Source organism: Anabrus simplex, chromosome 2 (genome assembly GCF_040414725.1).
Source record: "Anabrus simplex isolate iqAnaSimp1 chromosome 2, ASM4041472v1, whole genome shotgun sequence".
Lineage (NCBI taxonomy): Eukaryota > Metazoa > Arthropoda > Insecta > Orthoptera > Tettigoniidae > Anabrus > Anabrus simplex.
The window spans coordinates 760,316,779-760,343,852 of record NC_090266.1 but is presented as its reverse complement, the minus strand read 5'-3'; the positions used below and the strand labels follow the sequence as shown (position 1 = coordinate 760,343,852).

Genomic DNA, 27,074 nt, shown 5'->3' with positions numbered 1-27,074 from the left:
TTGATTGATTGATTGATTGATTGATTGATTGATTGATTGATTGATTGATTGATTGATTGATTGATTGATTGATTGATTGATTGATTGATTGATTGATTGATTGATGATTGGTATTTTTTTATTGATTGTATTTATTTACTTGTTGATTTATTCTTGTATTGATTTTTCTTTAATTTTCTTGCTGTGATTTTTTGTTTATATTTTCTTTTTGATTGATGAATATATTTTCTATGCATGATTAAAGTTAAAATATGACAATAAATCTGAATTTTGAAATGTGGCAAAAAACAGTGGGTTACTATGAAGGATGGATGTTTTTGAGCACTAATCTCAAATATATGCATATATGCACATATGTGAACTATTAAACTTTATCATTTGTCCAATTTCACTTTTAGATGCACTTCCTTGTCAGTTTTGGAGGTTTACATATTGGCAATCAAAATATGCATTTGCATACAAATCCAAATGTCTACTCATTACTGCTTCCTAGTTCACCCCATTTCTCTGAATGTACCTCCCAGTAAGCTTTGTAAACAAACACCCTAAATTATACGTACCACTGCGGTTCAAGTGAGGGCAATCTGAGAGCAAATCGCTATCTCCTACCCACCCATTAGTATCTACAAATCTCACTCCGAGTTTCCCACATATCAATTCCATACTATCATTACTATCATTTTAATGCCCACTCCTAGCCTTTCCTGTCCCATTGTCACCATAAGACTTATATGTGTTGGTGCAATGTAAAGCAACTTGTAAAAAAAATGAAGATGTTTGATGATGCTTGTTGTTTAAAGAGGCCTAACATCTAAGGTGATCGGTCCCCAAAAGAACTTAGAAAATTATGTTCAAATAAACACTCCAAATAAAAAAGAAGAATATAGTTCCTTTTACTATTATTAGTTTAATATACAATTTATGGCCTGCCAATGGACAAAGTGTACTACTATGTAAATGTTTAATACACATTGACTATGAATAATTAAATTTAACAAATACAGTTTTAAAAGTAGAGGACTAACATGTAATCTTTTAAATCATTAAAACAAATTTTGTCTTAATAATTTGAGATTTATGATTGATGCTGAGAACACAGATGTTTGATATCAGGTTTAATTGTTGACAACAAAACACCCATATCATCCTCAAGGCTAAGCAGTCTATTTGTTGCTTTAGATTTGATTGTTGCCATACCAGAGAATGCTTGCTTGCACAGTAAGAAGTTGTAAAGAGCAAAAGTAGATCTGTTGCTTTCTTCACTAGGGTACGGTACTCATCTGCCAGTCCAAATGAAAAATCTGCCACTGATGCCTCACTCTTGGTCAATTTAACTTTTAGTGTGAAATCAGCACAGAGATCACTGGATTTGTCTCATTCTCAAACTGTAATTTCTATTACTTCACACTATCTGATAAATCAAATGGTGATATAATCCAATCAAGATTGTCAGTCCAAACAGATGGAATGTATTTGGCTATTGCATCTTGCATTTTTAATAAGTGATCAAGAATAAGATCTTTCATATTTTCCAGATCCTTGATTTTTAATAAGTGATCAAGAATAAGATCTTTCATATTTTCCAGATCCTTGTCTTCTGCCAGATCAAGAGAGATGGAAAGTTTGACAAATTACCTTTCTCAACTGCATCTAACTACCAAGCTTTCTCTTAAAACCTTTAATTTTATTGGTTGAGGAAAGTCCTGTGTCTCATGCATGGAAACAATGAGTTCATTTAACTTATTAAATATATCTCCGAGATACGACAGTTCTAAACACCAAGTATCATTTTGCAACAGTTCATTAAATTTGTTCGGGCGTTTCCGAAGACCGTAAAAGTAGTTAGTGGGACGTAAAGCAAATAACATTAATTATTATTAAAATTTGTTCTGATTTTCTTCCTTGGAAAAAATCTTTCATTATTCCTCCTTCATTTGGAGAACTTGGCTGAATACATGACTTCACAGTAATTACCTTATTTCTGTGTGCAATATGAATGAGGTGTGAGCTGCACCCATTTTTCAACATAACTGTTAAAAAATCATGCATTTCAAAGGTTGAGACTTAATGTAGTTTACCATTTTCACAACCTGGTTAAAAACTTCACTAAGTTCTTCAACGCAAGCTTTTGCAACTAATGTCTCTCAGGCAAAATAACAGTGGGATACTATGAAGGATGGATTTTCTTCCAAACCTTTGGCAGTAAAATCATATTTCCCACACATAGATGGCACACCATCTGTAGGCCTATACATGCCACAAGAGTCTTTCCACTGAAGGCTATGGTCATTTAGATAAGAATTAACACAATAAAAAATATTGTGGCCAGTGGTTCTAGCCTCCAGCCTTCTACAGAACAGAAACAGTTCACTTATGTCTTTATCTATATTTATAAAATAACATGTCCTGACTGACTGACTGACTGACTGACTGACTGACTGACTGACTGACTGACTGACTGACTGACTGACTGACTGACTGACTGACTGACTGACTGACTGACTGACTGATTCATCAGCACCGAGCCAAAACTATGGGACATAAAGAAATGAAATTTTGGGGATACATATATATTACAGTGTTAGTGCTCACTAAGGGAGGTTTTTTGGATATTCCATTGCTAAGGGGGGTGAATTTGTTAAATGAGGATATCTGTATCTCAAAAAATGAACAGTTTACAGACATAAAAATTGATATTTGGAATCTCCTTTAAAAATAAAGAAATGCATATTTTTTTTTTTTTGGAAAATCCCATTGAGGGGGGGGTGAAAAAAGGGGGAAAAGGAGTAGAATACCTTTTATGAGGATAATATAAAACAAAAGCTAAAGGTTTCCACCTATTCAGTACTGTTTGTGGTAACATTAAAAACGTTACATATATTTGTTGAAACTAGTTTCAGTCTTACCAGAGACCATCATCAGTCAAAATCAAAGTTAGGCAAGACATGAATATAGATAAAATGAAGCAAGCATGAAATTCAATGTAAGACAAGTAAAGATTTGAAAACCACTCATCGCATTCACATGTCCTGTGCAAGGTCTCAGCTTTCCTCCAATTTGAAGACCGCACCTCACAGAAGACCAGGTGAAGCACTAAAATTTTAGTTTCTGTGCATGCACTTTAACTGGATACAGTGGGTGGTGTAGGAAAGCTCTGCACAGTCAAAGAATTTTCACCACCACTGGCTGATGTCGGGGTGCAGCACTTCCTGGAGACCCTAATTACTCGCTCACTCCCAGTCACGTGCATTGCTAGACCAGGCCAATTGAGTGATAGATGTCTTATGGTGCAGAGCATTTGCTGCCCCACTACTTGCCCACATGCTTGTACCCTTCTCTTCTGGTAATAGATATTCACAGCAACAAGGACCATATGATGAACAAAATTCATCGCTATTAGATGGTGAGTGTCACTGACTGATGGAAGGGTAAATCTGCTATTCTGTTTATGTGCGTATTTGTGTATGTGTGTGTGATAGAGAGAATGTGAGTATGAAATGGAGAAATGTTGCACACCCATTTGAATAGACCATAAACTGCCACTGTTTGAAAGGGATAAAAACGTTGAACGTGCATTCCAGTTCATATAAAATTTATCAGCCACGAACCTACTACACTGGCGTAGCAGGGGGAGAGATGATACTCCCATGTGGTACGTCCCAGGTGGCAGATAGGGTGGTCCTAACCGGCTTGCCGGCGGACTTGAGGGAAATAAAATACCTCTCGCGGACCAAACACACTACCCCCTGTGAGTGGGGGATGCAGACGAAGAATACACCTGCGGTATCACCTGCCTGTCGTAAGAGGTGACGGGGCAACCAAGGGATGATTGAATTAGAATCATGAAACTACTTTTGATTCGTACCATCATGCGGGGAATACCATTGGCTGCCTGTACTAGCGAGTAGTACCACTAAATTAGGTACGAAATAGGTTTGTGATTAGTAGCAGTAAAGAGGCTGGCCTGGGGGTTTCCAGTACCCGTGCGTCGTACCCATGAGAGCAACACCGCGGGTATGGGCATAGCCTGTGAGTTGTACCACTATATGAGCGACACCGTAGGTCTGCGTTGCCTGTGACTGGTGCCCACTATGTGAGGAACACCACGGGAATACTGGCGCCCGTGATTAGTACACCTAGGTGAAGAGCCTCATCGGTTTGCATTGGCTGTGCGTGACGCCATTGTGTGAGAAACACCATAGGTCTGCATTCCCTGTACGAAGTACAATCCTTGTGAGTAGTACCATCTTGTGTGGAACACTGTGAGTCTTCGCTACATTTGATTAGTACCCCAAGATGACAAATACCATGGTTCTACTTTACTCACAACATGTACCATTCTGTGGAGCCTTAGACATGGATTTTGTACCCCTTTCAACATCAGGCATCATTGTGCTTTATAAGTGGTCCCTTGGTCAGTAATACTATTAATTACGATCTTTTTTTTTTTTTGAGTCTGATCCACTGTTTCTTTTTTGTTGGGTTTATGTCCATCCATTCATTCTTCATGATATTGTTATTTTATTTTGGTCAGTGGATAAATTTGAACTTCTTGTTATTTCATTTCGTACCATTAGGGGCCAATGACCTTAATGTTAGGCCCCTTCAAACAACAAGCATCATCATCATCATCAAAATTTATCAGCAGATCTCAACAGATTGAAGATTGATGAAATACTGGAGAAAAGTCACATAATACAGCTCTTTGTAAAATAGATACAATAGGCCTACAGTGAGGATGTTTTAAGGAAATTGTGTTTCAAGAAAATGTATTTAGTATTTAATGAAAGATAATACATTTTGAATCACCAAATATTATACTTAGTATAATATATTCTGTACTAAATTTCACATGGATAGAAGGATGAATTATTTATGACTGAGTTTTCAAGGCTAGATATTTTATCTGATATATGAAAGATCTAGTCAGTCTCCCTGTTACCTTTATCAAAATGAATTTACCATCATTTATTATCCTAAAGATCGACTACCTACTTGAAAAATAGTGTTTTTCAATTTCTCTTAGAAAATATTTCATAACTTCCATTTTAGTATCTATATTAGTCCAAGATCCTTCCACCTTCCCTTTTCCTGTTGTATGTTTTTGCATTTATTATCTAATTACTTCTTGTTATTTCAGTGTAAGCATAGATAGCATCCTCTAAACACCCTCAGTATAGATATATGCTTATTAATAACCATATTATTAAGTAAATATGTAGGGATATACCATATAGAATTTTTTTCAGGAATGTCCGATGTGGGTCACTGCAGTGTCAGCTGGGAAATCGGTATCCAATTGTAGCTGGTATGGATCAACTCTATTCGAGAACTATCATATCAATAAAAGGAATTGAGTATGAGTGCAAGTGAGTGCCTCTTATTTTCTTGTTAAACTGTAGAAAAGTAGTTGAAAGCATTTGGATCGGTGTCATGTTTCTGGCAGTTTTCTCGTATCTTCCTAAACTATATAATTATATTTTTATTGTTTTGATCTGCATATGGAGATAATGTGAATAGACATCCTTTGTAGATATATTTGTATCACATGTATGTGAAAAATTTTAAAAATTAATAATAGTTTAACTATATAAGAAAACCCAGCATTAATCTCTGTATCATACAGGTTCATGTCTTTTTTTCTCTGTTCAATTGCTGCTTTGAGATTTAATGTAAATGAATGAATGTTGATAATGACAATGAAGATGGTGATTTTTAAAGACAATGATAATATTATCATTATTATAGAAGGGAAATAATTTAAGCCAACTAAATGGCTATTACTGATAGTCATGAAGAAATACCTGGAATCCTAAAAGAATGAGAAATAAACCTTTGACAAGTTGCACTAGCTTTTTTCAGCTGGGTGTGTTGTGTACATTCACTTCATCACCTTATGACACTGACTTATTCAGGATCTTTAAATGGACATATCTAGTTTAGCTGTAGACTGTAGGGTAAGGTTGATATTTATGCCTATGCAGTATTCATAGTATGAAACCCTGTCTTATGTTCACCCTTTAAGCCACAGCTTATGTACGCTTGTGCGGGTTATTGCAAGCTGCATTCAGAATAGCTTCTTCATTCTCACCAGATGTTATAGTCTTCTCTTTGGTTGGTGGTATCATTTGAAGTACCCCTGTTTGTAAACGTCTTTTCATACTGCGTAAAGTCATTGCTGTCAGATGCCACCTTTCCAGATACCTTTCCTGATTCAGATATGGTGCCTGCAACAAATTCGCTCGTGCTTTCCCATAGATGGGGAGCATGTCAACGTATTCGTCCGTGGAATACATGACGAACGACTGAGGCGACTTCGTTCCAAACTAACAGAAGTTCAGTGTGCACAGCGCACAAAAACTTTAATAGCAGCATTTTACTGCTTGCGTGTGACATACAGTGGCCTGTGTTTAAACACTGGAGCTTCATATCGGTGTAAAAGATTTTTTACAATGTAAGATTTTAATGTCAGTACTATGTTCCATTAATTGATAGGTTAGTACTTGGCCACATGTGCTACACAACATATATTCTGTGAGTGAGGCTTGTATTAAGAATACCTTAGGGCCCTTTACACGTTCAGACTTGTCTGCACAGACCACGTTTGCAACGACCGTCTGCACATCTGGTCTGCACTATTCACGCTGCGTTTACACGTTCCGACCATTTGTACAGCTTTCGCACAGTCCTGTATTTCTAATCGAGACGAGCGCAGGTAGTATTTCCTGACCATGGTAAGATTAAGTCAATTAACTTACAAAGTGGTACTTCTGTCTAGTGTTGTTATTTCGGAAATTAAAAAGAGGAAGAAATCACAACGTAGAAGGTGGACAAAAGACGCTTCTAAAGGCGTTTCGCTTTCGCACGTTGATCTTTTGAAGGAGTTAAAACTGGAAAAAGATGACTGGTTTAACTAGTTGAGAATGGACGAAAATACATTCTTAGTGCTGTTGCAGTATGTCACACCGTATATAAGGAGAGGTGACAGTGAAATGAGAGAATCGATAAGCACTTTAGAAAGACTTGTAGTAACATTGAGGTTTCTGGCAACGGGAAGAAACTATGCGGACCTTAAATTTTCTGCTATAGTTTCTCCTTCATCGTTAAGCCACATCATTCCGGAAACATGCCGTGCTATATATGAAGTACTAAGAGAGAAATATTTAAAGGTGAGAATTCAGAGGCATTATTTTGCTTAGGTAAAATAGATTGCGTGTTCCTTCCTCAGTGCTGGAGTTCTGTACCTGTAAGTTGAGTGCATTCATTCATTCATTCATTCATTCATTCATTCATTCATTCATTCATTCATCAATGGCTCTCTTTTCAGCTGGTGGTTATCCGTGACAGGGAGAGAAGAGTAGCGGTATTTATTGGGTCATGCAAATATGCATGGATACAATTCAATCATGCAATCATTCATTCATTTATCTATTCATGCAGTCATTCACAATGTGTGTTGTAATTGTAGTATAACTGGATCAGGTACAGAATTGTGACATGAAGCACTAATTGAACTCACGAAGTGTTAAAATAGGCCTGCATGTTGTCCTAGATCATATAACACTGTTAACATCTAGGACAAAATGAATGAATGAATCAATTAATTAATTAATTAATTAATTAATTAAAATACAATTAAAAGATTGGGTGTAAACAGTTAGTAGGCTTAATTTTAATGTTAATGTCGTGATAGATGGACAAGTTGTGATAAGGAAATGTTACAGTAGTTTAGAAACTAATACATCATATGCCGCGGTTTTTTCATTCCGGACACTGTATTCATTGTTCTTGATCTTCCAAACACTAGGCAATGATTTATAGAGTTCTATGAATTCAATCATAAATGTACGGGTACAATTACGCGAATCTTGAGTAAACTCACTCATAGCTGTTCCTGTATTGAGAGCAAACACTAGGCTACAGTACAACACTACATACACGCTCCCAGAAGAAGGACTGTGCTATCTGTCTGCAGCGTTGTCTGCGCAAGCTTTACACGCTCAGACTTGTCTGCGCGTGGTCTGTGTTAATTCAAACTCCGCCAGACTTTGCACAGGCCGAACACAGACCGCAGTACAGACCAAAATTACGGTCGGTGATTCATTTACACGCAACGACTTGTCTGCACAAACACGGTCTGTAGGCCTACAGACAGATCTGTGTAAATGCCTGAGCGTGTAAAGGGCCCTTAGAGTAGGTACATTACTCCTCCAGTTTGCTGTTTCATACGCTGTCCGTGTCGCTGTATCACAGTTTTAAGCATTCATTTCGTGTTTTACTATATCTGATCACTTTACATGACATCTTAACATGGTTACAAAGTAGACTGATGTACAATAAATGATTGAAAGGATGCTATATTTTTAATGGTCTATAGCCACAAAGCAGGAACAATAATAAAGTTTATAATTGTTTGCAAGATGTGCCCATTATACATTAGTACTGTAGGGGATACTAGTAGAGAAATATCGGCCAAACGACGATCTCACATGGTTCTTGGGCAACAGAATAAAATATTGGTAGGGGCAGCTGATTCACCTGGTATAACTAGTAACGTCATCCAGTGCAGTTCTTGTTGATTTTCCTTGTATGAAGCCATACTGAGATTTTGACAAAAGTGCATTAGACACAAAATAATCATAATTTTGTACTAACATGACAGCGTATGCACTAGTTTCCTCGTTTGACTCGTGCTGGATTGTCCTTGCCTCTTACAGCCAATATCTATAGTTCATTTATTAAACACACAGTACAAGAACACAATGTAATTAAAACACACTTGTCAGTCAAGGAACGTGCCAGACCATTTCTCCTCTCGTCTGTTGGTCGCAGTAACGTTCTTTATTATTAAATATGCTCGAAGATGGAACAATGCTGCCCCATGATTGTGTATTCTTTCACTCACAACACTGTAAACAGAATGAAATACTGAATGAAGGAAAAAATACGTCCAATGGTTTGAATACAGTAGATGTTCAATATGCTCCCTCTTACTTCAATGCACAGTTCACAATGGTGTAGTAGTGACTTTTGGACTCTGTTCAGAATGTGTGGAGTGTCACGAACGACCTTAAAAGCTGCCTGTATTCTTGGTACAAATTCATCTTCTCATACTATGGGGTTCACATAGTAATCAGTTTGTGCAGAACAACCAGTACACTGCCTACTGGGGCTGGGAAGTAACTATGTGAAAGGAACAAAAAATCTTCTACATTCGCACTGAGTATTACCTCTATCTCCCGTTTCTCACTTCTCCTACCTTCCCTTCCTTCCTCTGACACAACAACAGACAGCGGCTGGTCCTCTGGCATGGCGAATACGGCAAGTTCGTCAATTTGAATCACACGCCCAGAAGCAACAAAGTAACCCCATATATATATATAAGAGTTTTGTCTGTACATTGCTCAGAATTTCAAAAGGATGGTATTTCTGTATCAGTCGTGCCCACACTAACAAGGAAATGCACTTTTTACTTTTCCGTAATTTCTGTCTGTCTGTCTGTATGTATGTATGTATGTAGGCCTACACGCATCACGAGAAAACGGCTGAAGAGAATTTAATGAAAATCGGTATACGAAGTCGGGTAATATGTCGCTACAATCTAGGCCATAAATAATTTTATTCAGCTGACTGAAATGGTAGTTTAGGGGAAGGCCTAAAATTTAATTCTCAAATATTTGTTATTAGTGGTCATATGTTAATGAAAATCGGTATACAAAGTCGGGAAGTAAGTCGCTATAACCTAAGCTATAAATAATTTTACCCACGCTGAGTGAAATGGTAGTTTAGGGGAAGGTCTAAAATTTGATTCTCAAATATCACTAGCCTGCAAAAAAAAAAAAAAAAAAAAAAAAACTTTCTTATGCGGTGAAAACGAAAATAGGTGGGTTTATGAATTTCTTAACGCAGAATTCGAGAAAAATATTAGTTTTGACGTATCACGTTTGGTTTAGTGGCAATTTTACAAAATATTATTTTGTTCTTACGTAACATTTTTGATACTTACCGGTAGTATTGATTAAATTTGATGTATTAATATAAATTCCAGCTTGCAAAACGTAATCATATTTTGCATGCTTTGAATACACATAAATGCTGCTTTGTAAGCAAGTAGATGGTTTGTATTATATTTTTAATGTATATTGAATTTCGTGAAACTGAACCATAAAACGCATATTTAGTTTCGGCTGTACAGTTGCTTTTAAATTAGTATAGCCGTACCTTGAATAAAAATTACATGGTTAATCATACATAGTTTTGTTACTTACATTACCGGTATATAAAGGTTAGATTCACACCTCCATCTTTTCCCGTTTTCCGTGGAATTTCCGGGTTTTTTAAGTTCTTGAATGATCTCTAGAAGGGTCGTCTCGTGCAATCGATCAGCAGTAATCGGCCATCATATTCACATCCCAACGTCCCTGATAGCGTCGTTCTGCATCTTTGAAATCCTGGTGAAACCTTTCACCTTGTTCTTCACTGACAGTTCCTAAATTTGGAGGGAAATAATCCAGATGCGAAGCTAAGAAATGAAGCTTAAGGTTCATATTACAACCGAGTTCCTTAAACTTTACCAACATTTTCCTTACAATTTCTTTGTATTGAGGGTCCTTAATGTTGCCAAGGAATTTAGTCCCTACATCTTTGAATGCGTTCCATGCCTCTTTCTCAATTTTGGTCATCGTGTCTGTGAAATTTTTATCTTTCATCAGTTTACGAATCTGTGGTCCATCAAATACGCCTTCTTTGATTTTTTCATCTGATAATGGGGGAAATTTAGTGGATAAATATTGAAAGTATAGGCTACTTTTATCTAATGCCTTGACATACAGTTTCATCAATCCTAATTTGATGTGCAAGGGTGGAAGTAGAATTTTTTCACGGTCAATAAGACTTACATTCAAGAATTTTTTGGATCCTGGTTGTAGTTGTTTCCTTTCTGGCCAATTCACTGTATCCCAATGTTTATCCCGTGCCCTGCTCTCCCATTCGTATAGGAAACAGGGAAATTTTGTACAGCCTTTTTGTTGTCCCAGCAACAATCCAATGATCTTCAAATCACCGCATATTTGCCACCCATGCTCATGATATGTAAATTTTTCAACCACCAACTTTAAGGTCTCGTATGTTTCAGACATTTTTGTAGAGTGTGCAAATGGACGGATGCCAGAACATTTGTATTATGAAGCAAAACAGCCTCTAAACTTATTTTGGAAGAGTCAATAAAAACACGCCAGTTACTAGGATCATACTCTTTCTCTCCCAATTGACGTAGAAGATTTGAAACATCCGTACAAAATACAAGTTCAACTTCTTGAGTATAATACTTTCGGGCTGTTATCTTTGAAAGGAAACTGCTTTATCAGTCCATCATAAACATTGCATAAAGGCTGGGGCTTTTAACACGTCTGTTTATTCAAGTGGTCTAAGATGGAAGACAAACTCTCAACTGTCTTATTTTTAATCCTACATACCTCGCGGTCTATTGCGTATCTGGGGGAGTTTGTTATGAATTTACCAGGAAACCCACAACTACAAAATGAAAATTTAGACAGCAATAAACCTATAATAAAATGCAAACAATAACAAATCAAATCACATAATTGCTTTCTAAAAAATAGTTGCACATAATTTTCGGAATCAGGGCAGCGATTTCCATAAGAATTACATATTTTCTATTTTACCGCAAAATCATATTGGCTAGTGCATTTGTTATTAATGGTCGTATCTTAACGAAAATCGGTAGGGGAAGTCGAGGAATAAGTCTCTACAATCTAGGCCATAACTAATTGTATTCACGTTGAGAAAAATGATAGTTTAGGGGAAGGCCTACAATGGAATTCTCAAATATTTATGTTATTAGTGGTCCTAACTCAATGAAAATCGGTATGCAAAGTCGGGGAATAAGTAGCTATAACCTAGGCCATAAATAATGTTATTCACGCTGAACGAAATGGTTATGTAGGGGTCAGCCTAAAATGTAATTCCTAAATAGTTATGTTATTACTGGTCGTATCGATAAATACTACGTAAGATATGTAGTATTATATTTCCGATTATTTATGCCTTATACATTGTTACCATACCGGCTATGATCAGAGACATTCATGAATTTGGATTTTTGTTACTTAGTCCTTATCAGCGCCGATTCACGAGAAAATGGGTAAACAGGATTTAATGAAAATCGGTATGTAAAGTCGGAGAATAAGGAACTAGAGTCTACGCTATAAATAATTTTATAAGATGCCCTAATATCACAGACTAAAGAAAACTAAATGCGAAGAACTACAATGTAGAAAGCTCACAAAATTGATCAACAATAACATTACATTGACCATTTTTTGTTGTGATGTGCTTTGTCTTCTGTTTCCACTCATCTCCGATAGATATTGTCCGGCTCCATGGCTAAATGGTTAGCGTGCTGGCCTTTGGCCATTGGGGTCCTGGGTTCGATTCCCGGCAGGGTCGGGAATTTTAACCATCATTGGTTAATTTCTCTGGCACGGTGCTGGGTGTATGTGTCGTCTTCATCATCATTTCATCCCCATCACGACGTGCAGGTCGCTTACGGGAGTCAAGTCAAAAGACCTGCACCTGGCGAGCCGAACATGTCCTCGGACATTCCCGGCACTAAAAGCCATACGCCATTTCATTTCCGATAGATAGGATTACTGCTGCGTACCGAGTATTTTTTTAACATATGCCTTACGTCGCACCGTCACAGGTAGGTCTTATGGTGACGATGGGATAGGAAAGGGCTATGAGTGTGAAGGAAGTGGCCTGGCCTGAATTAAGGTACAGCCCCAGCATATGCCTGGTGTGAAAATGGGAATCCACGGAATAACATCTTCAGGGCTGCCTATAATGGGGTTCGAATCCACTATCTACCGGATACAAGCTCACAGCTGCGTGGCCCTAACCACACAGCCAACTCGCCCAGTCGTACAAGTGGAACAGTCTGCCTAAATACTGGCGGGAAGTACCTGGGGAGTTAGGTAACTTTCTTCTTTAGCATGCCATTCCTTTGTTTCATAAATATTCCGATACTACTGGTAAGTAAACACACTGGTTCATCATAGCATTCGAGCTATTCAATCCCTACTCTGAGGCACTGATTGGAATGAGAAGTGTGCATATTTAACGGAATAATAGCAGAGAAGTCTTCACGGCTGTCTGTGGCCTGGTCATTTCAGCTCTAGGACATTGATCTGTTTGATCGGCACCGTAGTACTGTAGAACATATGTAAGGCTTTTCAGACGTTTGCTCTATTAACCAGCGTTTCGTCTTAGGTCTGACACTAGACTCATCAGAGTGGGATGTGTCAGACCATACTCACTGACGCTAGGGTGCATGCAGGTGAACTGATCAGAAGCCCATTATAAGAGGCACAGTCTGATAACTGCATACGGGAGATAAATCTCCACAATGGAATTTTGGCCGCCTAGCAATTCCGAATGGAAAATTCTAAGTTCTCATGAAGGGAATTAGATATTTTTCACCAATAGAGCATGTCAAAAATAGAACAGATGTAAGGCTTTTCAGGCATTTGACCGTAGTACTGTTCGTTAAAAGTGAGAAAATGTGTAGTTTTTCATTTGATCGAGTACTTTATGTGATAACATTGCTTTTAATCGCTACATTCCTACTGACGTTTTTGTAATGACCTATGTTGACTTCAGTTAGGAAAACCACAAAGTCAGTCTTTCTGAGAACCCTGTAGCGAAGCACGGGTACATCAGCTAGTTTTCTCTAAAAGAAAACTTTCTCCGTCAATCTGATTTCTCCATTGTTCTTAACGTAACACAAAGAGCATCCCTGATTTTTTTGTTAGTATAGTTCTGATACACTCTGTGTATGTTGGTGCAACGTAAAGCAAACTGTAGAAAAGAAAAAAAAATCAATTGAATACTGCTGTCCATTTACTCAGAAAGCTGATGGGAAGAATCGGATATTGTAGCGATTCATGTGGTAGTTATTCTTAGCAGCTCTCCAACACCCCATTTCCCCTCCCTCCCCTTCTCTTCCCTGAAATATAGCAGCAGCTTGTGCTCTGTCATAGCAAATATGGCGAGTTCATCAATTTGAAAATCAAGCCTGGAAGTAATGAAGTAACCTCATATTCTCAAAAAGAAAATTTTTCTCTGCCAATCCGATCGCACCATCGTTCTTAACATAACACGAAGAGCATCCCTGATATTTTTGTAGGTATAGTACTGATACACCCGGTACAGGTCCTTTGGCAACAGTGGGGTGGGGTAGGATAGGACTAGGAGTGGAAAGGAAGTAACTCTGGCCTTAATAGTGGTACAGCCCCATCATTTGCGTGGTGTAAAAATTTGATGCCATGGTAAACCATTTTCAGGGCTGCCGACAGTGGTGTTCGAACATATTATCTGCTGAACGAAAGCTGATAGCCACATGATCCAAACCGTACAACCACTTGCTCGGTAATTGAATTCTTCATATTCACACTCACATTCCTGACCATCAAGTCTCTTAGCAAAACACGAGTTTTAGGCTTAACCTCCTTTGGTCTTCCCCCAAGGTATTTAATTTACTCTGATTATCAGAACTCTCTCTTGTACATTCCACTATATCATCTTCTTCTGAATTTACTAGACCCTGTTGTTATGGGCGATGCATAATCTACGTCATGTCTTTTTCATGTCTTTTTATTGGGGCTGCTATCGCTTGTGAAACTTCTGGGAAACATCTGGTATTCTTTTAATTCTTTCTCTTCTATGATGATTTTATGCTCACAAAGACATGGATTTTTCCTGAGCTTTTTCTAAGTCTCTCAATAATCTAGTAATTTCCTCCTCTTTAGCAAACTCCACCTTAATTCGGCAAATTTCAGTATACATGCGCTCGGCAGCCACTGCATCGATCGATCGATCGATCGATCGATCAATCAATCAATCAATCAATCAATCAATCAATCAATCAATCAATCAATCAATCAATCAATCAATCAATCCTGATCTGCATTTAGGGCAGTTGCCCAGGTAGCAGATTTCCTAGCTGTTTTTTTCCTAGCCTTTTTCTTTAATGATTACAAAGAAACTGGAAATTTATTGAACATCTCCATTAGTAAGTTCTTTCAATCCCTAATTCCCCTTCCTAAAAATTGAACATTTGTCCCGATTTATCCTCATTGATTGATTGATTGATTGATTGATTGATTGATTGACTGATTGATTGAATATATTTCATTGGGGTGATCACATAAATTGGATTGTAAATAAAGGGTAGAGATCTCTGCACATGGTTATGAGGGTATTTAGGGGTTGTAGTAAGGATGTAAAGGAGAGGGAAATAAGTATCTGGTAAGACCCCAAATAGAGTATGATTCCAGTGTATGGGACCCTCACCAGGATTAGTTGATTCAAGAACTGGAAAAAAAAAACAAAGGAAAGCAGCTCAATTTATTCTGGGTGATTTCCGACAAAACACTAGCGTTACAAAAATTTTGCAAAAATTTGGGCTGGGATGACTTGGGAGAAAGGAGGCAAGTTGCTCAACTAAGTGGAATGTTTTGAGCTGTCCTTGGAGAGATGGCATGGATAGATATTAGTAGACGAATAAGTTTGAGTGGTGTCTTTAAAAGTAGGAAGGATCACAATATGAAGATATAGTTCGAATTCAAGAGAACAAATTGGGGCAAATATTACTTTATCAGAAGGGGATTTAGGGTTTTGAATAACTTACCTATTCTTTGAAATCATTTAAGAGAAGGCTAGGAAAACGATAGATAGGGAATCTGCCACCTAGGTGACTGCCCTAAATGCAGATCAGGATTGATTGATTGATTGATTGATTGATTGATTGATTGATTGATTTCTATTAACAAACCTACTGATATTGAAGTAGTAATATTTTTTTGAAAAGAAGATATTTCTTCTTTCATGCAATCCCAACCTATAACTTGTAATCTAGCGAACACCTTTGGAACACCTCAGTATGAAAATGTAAATAAATACCACTAATCTCAGTTACTACAAACAAACACTAAACACCAATATTTGTTGTGGAACTAAATGTATCACTCACACACACACACACCCCCTCCCTCTCTCTCTCTCTCTCTCTCTCTTACCTAAATTTCTACAAGTATCAACTACTTTATCACTAAGATAATACAGAGCTCTTGGAACAGCCAGCCGCTCGCTAGTGCATCCAACAATCCAGTTTGTCCTGTTTTTGCTTCTTAGACAGTGTAATTATCACATTCTGATAAATTTTCTTCACCATGCAGTCATAACACATTTCCAAATCACTAACTTGCCTTCTTTTACACTCCACACACTATACGTCACAACACTTTTCTTACAATGCTTCGTGAATATTCAGCTAAATTAAGTACATTAAGAAGCAAAGTTCCCATGTAGGAATACTATCATTATGATAAACAATGAGATGCGATTGAAAACAGTAACCTATCTTACAATTTTTAAAAAATGTAAATTTCATATTTAGATATAAATAATACTCATTTGACGGTGACATCTTATTACATACACTATATTGGTTAACCGTTATAGAGAGTGAAGGGTCATGATTAAAATAGTGACCTTACTTGCTGGCTACCTACATGGGTGGTTCAAATCTTAGTGGATCCTTGATTAGAATTTTTACCTTAAATAGCTCGTGCATCATCAGGCGGGATATACAAGCTTAATCCCACAGTCGAAACATGGAATGAGCCAGAGCGACTCCAGCAACTCCAGTAATATCTGGGATAAGCTGAGGAATGTTTACTGGATTGTTCTTATTTAATTTACCATACATAACTTTAAGACTTTCATTGCTGTCTAAGCATAATCTTCAGTTGTAGCAATATTTCACTTGAAACTATCGCCTTCCTTCCAAGGAGGTTACTATCTAACTCTAATATGATGAACCTTGATATTTTTCTCATGTCATTCCATAACTGGACTGATTTAGTATAGGCCAAATATCTAAATAGAAAGGATATAGGCTCAGAAGCAAAATGGTGCTTTGGTATGTTAACATGTAAATGTTCTATGTTAAGGTTTAATTTAATGGATGATGTATTTCATTTATAAATGTTGTTACCTATATATATACACTGCCAGAAAATAAAACATACAACATCCTCAAGGACAAGGTCATTTTATTGACAAGTGATGTGACAGGTAGTTCATCATTGCAGGAGTATAGATTACAAATTCAGACCACATAAAACACACATGTCACAGTAAAATGTGCCCAAACAGTTGCATCAATACACAGTGTACCCCTCCCCACCTCTCTGGTGGCAATGCAGGCATGTATTCGCGCATGCAAACGATCGTAAAGATGCCGAATGGCATCCTGCGATAGATTGTCCCAAGCATCTTGCAACTTTCGATGCAGTTTGGCAATGGTTCTTGCAGGCTCTGGAGAATGAGTAAGTTCCTGCTTTATCATGTCCCATACATGTTCGATCGGCGAGAGATCCGGTGATCTTGCTGGCCAGGGAAGTTGTTGTACACCACGTAGAGCATGTTGCATTGCAGCAGCTATGTGTAGGTGTGCACTCTCCTGCTGAAAAAGCACATCACCTTCCTGTCGAAGAAATTGCAGAGCCTGGGGACAACAACCTGTGCAATGTAGCAGGCACTGGTTACGGTAACCTGCAGAAACACCAACTGTGACTGCGAGTTTAACTGATGGCGCCCCACACCATAAAGCTTGGGGTGAGACCTGGGCTTCGTGGGTGAATGCACTCTGGAATAGGCCGCTCACCAGGTCTGTGCCATACATGTGTATATCCATCAGTTGCAAAGAGTCAGAACCTACTCCCATCACTGAAGACAACAGAGTGCTATTCCCCTCTCCAGTCGAATCTTTCACAACACCAGAATATCCATGCTTGGTGGTCTCATGGTGTCAGTGGTAGTCTGACCAAAGGCACAAGGAATCATAATCCTGCTGCAAGCAGACAGTTCCCAATGGTCCCTGGTGACACAGCAGGTGCAACATGTGTCCGGATTTCATTCCTTGATGATGTTCGGTCGGCCACCGCTTCTAACACAATGCGTCGATCTTTATGTGCTGTTGTACTACGCAGATTTCTGGAGCCTGGTCTACGGGTGTGGGAATGTTCCACAGACCACTGTTGAAAGCAGCGACACATCACCGATACACCATGCCCAACATGTGCAGCAATCGGTCCATACGTCCATCCAGCTTCCCGCAGGCCCAAAATGTGACCCCATTCAAATGGCTGAAGTTGTTCAACAGGAGCATGTACTCATTGGCAGGGCATCATGGTTGTACCCTAGAATGAATGTTGCAAGCACTGTTCACCTCTAACCTCAGCACAGTTACTGCCTGCAGAGTCAAAACCGAGTGCACATGAACAGGCCTCCTGAGCACCATCTGATTGCTGATGTCCGTGACAAATGAATCACTAACACAACAACCCCTCAGTATGCACATATTATGCCCTGGTGCCACTGAACGGAGTCTTTGAGGATGTTGCATGTCTTTTTTTTTCTGGCAGTGTATATAATTTTTTGTGGTTTGGACTTCTTGCATAATGTGTTCCAGAAAAATACATACCAGAATTTGACAGCAGTAATAATTAATTTGATAGGGTTTTCTACTATGTATTTTAGTAAAGAAGAAAACTTCAAAACTACAATCATCATCACACCAGTCAGGGATATAGTTATTTCTAGCAATTTCTTCCAGCATTTAAGGTTAATAGTTCTTTATAAATGAAGTGTAATAACAGAGGGGGGTGGGGGGGGGGGAAGTTAAGTGAAAAGGTAAGTTAAGGGTACTTTATGTGGCTTACTCCATCAAATACACATTTCTACTTTAAATATATAAAGAAAATGAAAAACACACTGCTAATTTTCCTTTTTAAATTTTTTTTTTTAATATACTTCTAAATGTTTTATTTCTGATTTATGCTCAGCTACAGTAATAATAATAATAATAATAATAATAATAATAATAATAATAATAATAATAATTCAATGAATGATCTAAAGTGCGTGATGAATTTATTGAAATCTCAAAGAAGGATGAAGGTAATTGTATCATGAATATAAGTAACCTTTATATTATTTTTGTATCTGTAAATGTGATAAATCATATACTGTATAATACAAGAAAAATATATTTGTAATGTTTGCACAAGCAAATTATAAATTGGAATGTACTCAGTGAGTGCCATATGGTAATGTTACTAGTGGTTAGATATTGGAAATTTAAAAAAAGTAATCAACATCATTTTCTTTATGAAAGGTCTTAAGAGATGCTAGATTACAGAATTCTTCCTGTATTTTATTATAGCAGTAAATCATTTAACATGGATCTCTCATATTTGAGCACTCTTAAAAAACCACTTGACTGAATACTTAAATACCAACAGAGTTCTGTCCCAAAATGTTGGGAACAGTATGTAGGCAGTAAGTTCCTAACCAGAAATGCTACACCACTGGTAAAGTGTACTCAATTTTTCACATAACTTCTTTTCCCCTCTGTTATTACACTTCAGTTATAAAGTTGTACACAGATGTTTTCCACCATGTAATGGAATTCTAAATGTTGGAGATAACATTTTAAATCTTTGTTATATGTTGTATGTAGTATGGATACTTGTGTATTTCCATGTTTCATTCTAACAACTGCAGTGATATATATATATATGTAGCTTTGCGTTATTTATGCAAAATGCACAGGGTTTATAACACAGCATTTGTCTATCGCAGGCTCAGGGTATGAGTAGTATATTCACTAATTTTAAACAATAACCTCTCATTTGCTCACCTCAGCATGCATATGCAAGGAAATAACTACCGGTATATGAAAAGGCTGCATAAAATTGGCTGCAATCTTACATCATTCAAACAGTGCACATTGCATCCAGTCACAAATTGGCCTCTGCAGATGTTTTCCACCTTGTAATAGAATTCTAAATGTTGGAGATAAAATTTTAAAATATTTGTTTTATCAAATATTAACTGAAGCATTCAGCTATACAGAGCACTTCATTACTATATAAAATGGAATATGTTGAGTCTGCACATCAATGACATTCACCGTTTCTTCTTTCTATCACTTTCTTAGGACTAATTAAAGAATTTTCACATACTTGACACTCAAACTGTCCTTTTACCTATAGAAAGAAACATCAAAAAGGTGTTTATATGAAGAACTCCTTTTGGTTACAAATACTGGTATGCAGTAAATCCATAAACTTAACATTTTATTAAATCTATCACACTTCTTCCAGTTAAATTTAATTGAAATGTGTAATAGAAGTCCCATAAAAGTATAACTGAAGTCAGGCAGGACCCATGTTTTGCAGATATAAGAAGGGTTTTGATTCTCTTGATTGTACACAATGTAAAAATAAATTACAGAAAGTGAAATGTAATAGGTGTATTTTACTAAAAATGTACAAAGACCAGAGATATCTCATGGTCATGTGCAATTATTTTTTTATTTGTTACCACATAAATTTTCATAATGTCAGGTGTTCACTTAACTTACAGAATTTGACAAAACTTTTCTATCATTATTTTACAGCTATCATTACCATTAATACTGGTAATTTATAAAATTTGGATTGATCATGAAATTTATCTAACAATGTGCACTTAATCAAATTGATTGTGATTGAGGCTGGTGTGACAAAAGTACTAGCAAATTTTATCAGTTAGGAGAGTTCTCTGCATACAAAGAAGCCTTACTTCACAGTACATTTCCATTTATGTTTTGCAAATACCAGATTTAGCATTTTATTAATACCTTCTTTGGAGTTTCCAGGTACTTCCCTGAATTATTCATATTACCTTTTTACAATAAAGTACTGGTATAAAAATATGAAATATTTAAACAGAAGTACATATTAATAAAAGAAGTACATCATGTTAAATATATTTCAAAGGAGGTGATTTGCAACCAATTTTGGTATGTGCATTTCTGAACCACATTGTCCATGAATTAAAACATGCTCAAAACCTATAAGTGGTTTGGGGTATGAAATAGAGGTCAGTATTTCTTCAGTATCAATGTTATGTACAGGGCAACAAGTGGCATCATTGAATCACCCGACATTCCAGATATGGGACTGGTTCGCGATGGAACACCATGTGGAGATAATCTGGTATGTAAAGAATTAGTGCAGTCGTTGTGATATCATTGGAAATTTTGATTTACACGTAGTTTGAATTAAATCAATATTAACTTACAATGACTATTTTGTAGCAATTTTGGATGTTTCTTCTTTTTTACATGTGACTTCTAGTTATTATGATTCCATCCATTAGGGAAAGTTTGTGTATATTGATGGATCTAATGTATTTCCTTATCTTTATTTATTCTATGTGGTGTGAATATAATCTTACTGTGAACACTTACTGTGAACACATGTAACCTAAGCTATTCTACTGGAATGTTGTACCAAAATGAAATAAAAATGTATTCTTATTATTATACTAATTATTTGAATTCATGTACTATACTAATTTGCATTTCCTCTTTATTTACCTATTCAACTTTATCTTGCGGTCTTGAATCTGATATTTTTAACTCAGCTATTCTGACTGAGGCATTTCGTGGTTTTTACTCAATGGATAGTTGTGAGATTTCCAGTACCTTAAATGATATACTAGATTAACTGAGTGATTGTGTATTTATTCACCATGGTTCTCCTATCATTGAATTTAAGATTCTCAAATGTGTTTTTTTCTCCTAGGGAGGTAATGCTTTCCTGAGCCATCTAATGAAATACAAATATTGAAGCTATAATTACACATTACTTTGTGATTTCAGATCTGTGTGAATCAAACATGCACTAGCATCTTCCCCCACATAGATCAGGGCAAATGTCCAAGCAACCACAACAATCTGGAGTGTTCAGGCCATGGGGTATGTTTCCACATTTTTGATAAATTAATGTAGGTTTCAAGAGTTAATATAATTTGCTCAAGAAGTATTTAAATGAGGATTAATGTTAACTTAACACTCCGGTGGTCGTGCGAAGAAAAGTCACCTCAGTGGTCGCGAGGATCACAGTTGTGATCCGTACTTTATTTGTGTTATAAGGCTATTCTATGCTATTTATTCAATGAATATGATTATGCATTGTGAAAAAACTTTATTTTCTGTACAATATAATATATTTATGCATGCATCTATGAAAAATACCTGAAAAATTACCGGACATTGTGATTTGTCTCACTTACTCCCTCCATAATATTTTTGAGGTACCTCAGTGTCTGGTTCATTCAGCCATCGGTTTATATTATCATAGTCACCCATTTTGTACTTATATACCAATAATGAATATAAAAGCATAAAACGGAGTAGATATATGCATATGAACTGAGATTAGACACAATTATAAGAAAGAAAAAAAAAGTAAAAAAAAGTCACGCTAGTGGTCGCACAGATCACAGTTGTGATCCATAACAATAAATTGCTTTATAACGCAATAACCATCAGTCAAGGTTAGCAGACTACTGCATTATCGGAGAGGGGATGGGGCACAAGGAAGGCACACAGTTGCTCAAGGTCAACAGTCATACAAAGAAACAGGAGTGAAAAAACTAAACGGCTGGATCACTATTGTGATCCGCGCGACCACTGGAGTGGTAACATGAATGCACTTGATATGAAAAGCTTAGACAAATACTAATCTTTCTTTCACCATCATTTAAAGAAGGGCCCAGTATCCTTTCCCTCCTCCATCCTCATAACATCTCCAAACCATCTCAATTTATTTTTCTCCATCCTACCACTCAGTTTTTCTACCCCTATCTCTTTTCTGACCTCAACATTTCTTACTCTGTCTCTCCTTGTCTTCTCTACAATACTCCTCAGGAACGTCATCTCACTGGCCTGCATTTTACTCTCATTACTCGTCAAAGTCCAAGTCTCTGAGGCATACGTTAATGTAGGGATATGGTACATCTTGTACATTATCTCTTTAAATTTTATAGGAACTTCATTGTTCCACACCAGGTCCCTTACATTCTAGTAAAAAATTTTTCCTGCTTGTACACTTCTGCTGATCTCCTTATCCAACCTTGCATCTTGCATTATTTCACATCCCAAATATTTGAAGTATACAACAACCTCAAGGTTTTGTCCCCTGATACTAACGATTCCTTTTCCATCTCTTTCTCCTCTTGTTATCACCACTGATTTGCTCTTCTCCACATTGATTTTCGTACCATATATCTCAATATTGTCATTTGAAGCCTCTAAATGTATTTGCACTTCTGTACTGTTGACTCCCCAGATCACTATGTCATCTGCAAACAACAATATTTTCATATCCCCTTCATATCTTGTCTTTGTTTCCTTGAGAATTTCATCCATTACCATTATAAACATAGGTGGAGACAATACACTTTCCTGCCTTAGTCCAGTTTGGTTTCTAAACCAATCTGTTCTCCCCAGTGCCGTCTGGACACAACTGGAACAATTCTTATTACATTGTTTTCACTATTACAAGACATTAGAATCATTCTGTATTGACAGTTTTCACTTTACAAAGGTAAAAGATTGAGTGTATCCTCCTAATTCAATACATCATATAATTCCATCATTAGATGGAGTAATCAAATTCAAACATGTTTCGGTTTGTTTGAGCCATCTTCAGTGAGAAAAAGGGAGGGGTTAAAATAATTTACATAAGCTAAAAATGCCAAAAAAAACATAATGAAGCAACAAATGAAAAAACAAAAGATAGACATGACGGAAACAAAAGTTAGCACAATATACAATATTTACATCATCATGTGGAGCAAAAAACAACTCGCTGCAATAAAATATAGTGAAAACAGAGGTTAATACAAAACATAATTAAAACTTAAAACTGTGTTAAGCTAGGAAGAAAAGAAATGAAAACAAATGATACAGATGGAATTGAACAACAAGTGCACATAGCGAGGTTGCAGACCTCTTAGTTTACAAAATATTGATTTTATAATAATTCAAAACAGGATGAAATCACTATGTTGAAAATTCAGGTCAAAAGTCTGTCTTTGTGGAAATGCTCTCACATCAAATGGCTAGGAGGGGAGCGGGATGAAAAAAGTTTGAGAAACCAAGCCTGAGATAACGAGTAGGCAAAATGCCTGTGACATGTGATGGAAAATGCAGATGAAAATTAAAACTTTAGAACAGCAGCATTTTCAATATCTTCTCAAACTAGCAGTCCCATTCTTGATTATTGTTTCATAATGTTGGCTGGTTGGTTTGCCTTATTATAAAAGATCGGAAGGGCTGTGACATAAAATTGAGAAGCTGTGTTAGAGGAGATAACAGATGCACGGTAAACTGTAAGTGAACAAGTGGAAATCGTCAAATATAATCGTTTTTCAGCTATAAGTGAACATCATAAAGCATCCAGCCACAAATACACCTCGATAGATAAGGATCTTAAGATCTTCCATTATGAGCAAAAATGCACCTTGTTCAACTTTCTCAAGAGCATCCACATCGATTTAGATCAGTTTATGAATCCCTCTCACAATTTAAATGAACTCAATGAAAAAAGAACATTCTACTTGAAAATTTCATTCCATATATTTGTCAGAACTTCAATAATATAAACAAACCCTGCCTCCATCTCTCCAACTCACCACCACTCCCCCCTCACCACCCTCTCCCCACCAGCCCTGTACCTCCCTTCCCCTTCCGCTCCTTCCATCCTCGCAAACACAGCTGTGCCAACAATAGACTCGATCGTGCGAACGAGACCGTTACTTTGAGAAGGCCAGGCCATTTGAGAGGACAACCACCCTCAACACCGTAAGTTTAAAGCTTTCTTCACACCCATTTCACACTTTTTACTTATTAACCCAAGTTTCTCATACAACCTCATTTTTGCCCATTACAGATTGGAACTTCATTGACGGTTTCCACTAATTCACTTACAGTTTACCATGCATCCGTCATCTCCTCTAACACAGCTTCTCAATTTTATGTCACAGCCCTTCCGACCTTTTATAATAAGGCAAACCAACCAGCCAACATTATGAAACAATAATCAAAAATGGGACCGGTAGTTTAAGAAGATATTGAGAATGCTGCTGTTCTAAAGTTTTAAATTTCATCTGCGTTTTCCATCACATGTCACAGGCATTTCGCCTACACGTTATCTCAGGCTTGGTTTCTCCAACTTTTTCGCTTCCGCTCCCCTCCTAGCCATTTGATTTGAAAGTGTTTCCACAAAGACAGACTTTTGGCCTGAATTTTTGACACAGTGATTTCAACCTGTTTTGAATTGTTATAAAATCAATATTTTGTAAACTAAGAGGTCTGTATCCTCACTATGTGCACTTGTTCATTTCCATCTGTATCATTTGTTTTCATTTCTTTTCTTCCTAGCTTAACACAGTTTTAAGTTTCAATTATGTTTTGTATTAACCCTGTTTTCACTATATTTTATTGTAGTGAGTTGTTTTTTGCTCCACATGATGATGTAAATATTGTATATTGTGCTAACTTTTACTTCCGTCATGTCTCTCTTTTGTTTTTCATTTGTTCCTTCATTATGTTTTTTGGCATTTTTTAGCTTGTATTATATTAATTATTTCAACTGTTCCCTTTTTTTCACTGAAGATGTCTCAACTGAGCTGAAATATGTTTGAATTTGATTACTCCATCTAATGATGGAATTATATGATGTACTGAATTAGGAGGATACACTTAATTTTTGTACCTTTGTAAAGTTGTTTTCACTAGTTCCCTTGATTGCTTTCCATATCTTTTTTTTTTCCAGGGTTTCCCACACCTTTTCTCCATTAACACTAGTGTATGCCTTCTCTAGATCAAGGAATACCGTCACCAGAACGTATCCATATTCCCACTGTTTTTCCATCAGCAATGTCATGGCAAATATAGGGTCTGTCATTGACCTACCGTGTCAAAACCCATACGGCTCTTCTTCTAAATTTCTTTCCACCCTTCCTCTCATCCTCCTTTCTATTATTCTCTCCAATATTTTGGCTGCTTGTGATAACAGTGTAATTTCTCAATAACTGTCAAAAAACCTTCTGTCACCTTTCTTAAATACTGGTATTATTACACCTTTGCACCAATTATCAGGTACTTGCTTTTCCCTCCATATACACCTTAGCAGCCTATATAACCAATGTAGACCAATCTGCCTTTATCATTTCCACACACATTTCACCCTTCCCTGTTGCTTTTCCTGTTTTCATTTGTTAAACAGCCATTTCCACCTCTGCCATTGCAATAACACACTCCATTTCTGGACCATCTTCATTTACCACTACACTCTCTTCTGCATCATTTCTCACATTCATGAGTTTATCAAAATAATCTTTCCACTTATTCTTTATCTCCTCTGGGTCTGTTATTACATTTCCACACTCTTCCTTCACTTGTGTTGTGTAGAATTTTTATTCTCTCTTATTTTTTATCAATCCAAACATCTTTGTTTCACCATTTACATACTTCTCCAACTCTTGTGTGAATCTCTCCCAACATTTTTTCTTTTCCTCATTTACCACTTTTTACACTTACTTTTAATTTCTTGATACATTCTTATTTCCTTCTTTCCTACCTCTATTTCATTCTTGCCATGCTTTCTTCTTTTATTTAACAACCTCCTTCACCTTTTCATTCCACCAAGGTGTCTCCTTTCCCTTCACTCTCATTGAAGTTCTGCCACAATTCTTCTCTGCACAGCTTGCCAATGTGTTGCTTCAGTGTTGATTAATGGACTTCATAGGACTGAATTCAAATCACATGGATGTATCATGAATGGTCAAACATCTTTAATGAAAAAGATTGCAGTTAAATATTTACAAACACTAAAATGTACAAAATATACACTTATTCCTGTAATGTGCCATGCTGATGGCATGCCAAACTTTGAATAGTGAAATGAACATCACTTGATCACATTGCGTCAATTCGCAACCACGATTGACACAGGCGTAGCCAAGGCAAAGTGGCAAGTATCAGCTGCGCACTCATTATGATTTTAAAACACTACACTTCCTGCCACCTGGTGGTGAACTAGAGAGTTACAACAAACTCTCACATTGTCAAACAAGAATGTACAACACTA

The 27,074-nt window shown here is 36.8% G+C and overlaps 1 protein-coding gene across 1 annotated transcript in view; it reads left to right on the top strand.

Annotated features, from left to right (window-relative positions):
* Positions 1 to 27,074, top strand: part of mmd (mind-meld) — a 1,597,006-nt gene that overhangs the window by 1,488,006 nt on the left and 81,926 nt on the right. The window contains exons 20-22 of the mRNA XM_068225859.1: positions 5,250 to 5,369; positions 21,047 to 21,128; positions 21,797 to 21,892. Coding sequence (XP_068081960.1) covers positions 5,250 to 5,369; positions 21,047 to 21,128; positions 21,797 to 21,892 — 298 coding nt within the window. The remainder of the gene's footprint in view (positions 1 to 5,249; positions 5,370 to 21,046; positions 21,129 to 21,796; positions 21,893 to 27,074) is intronic.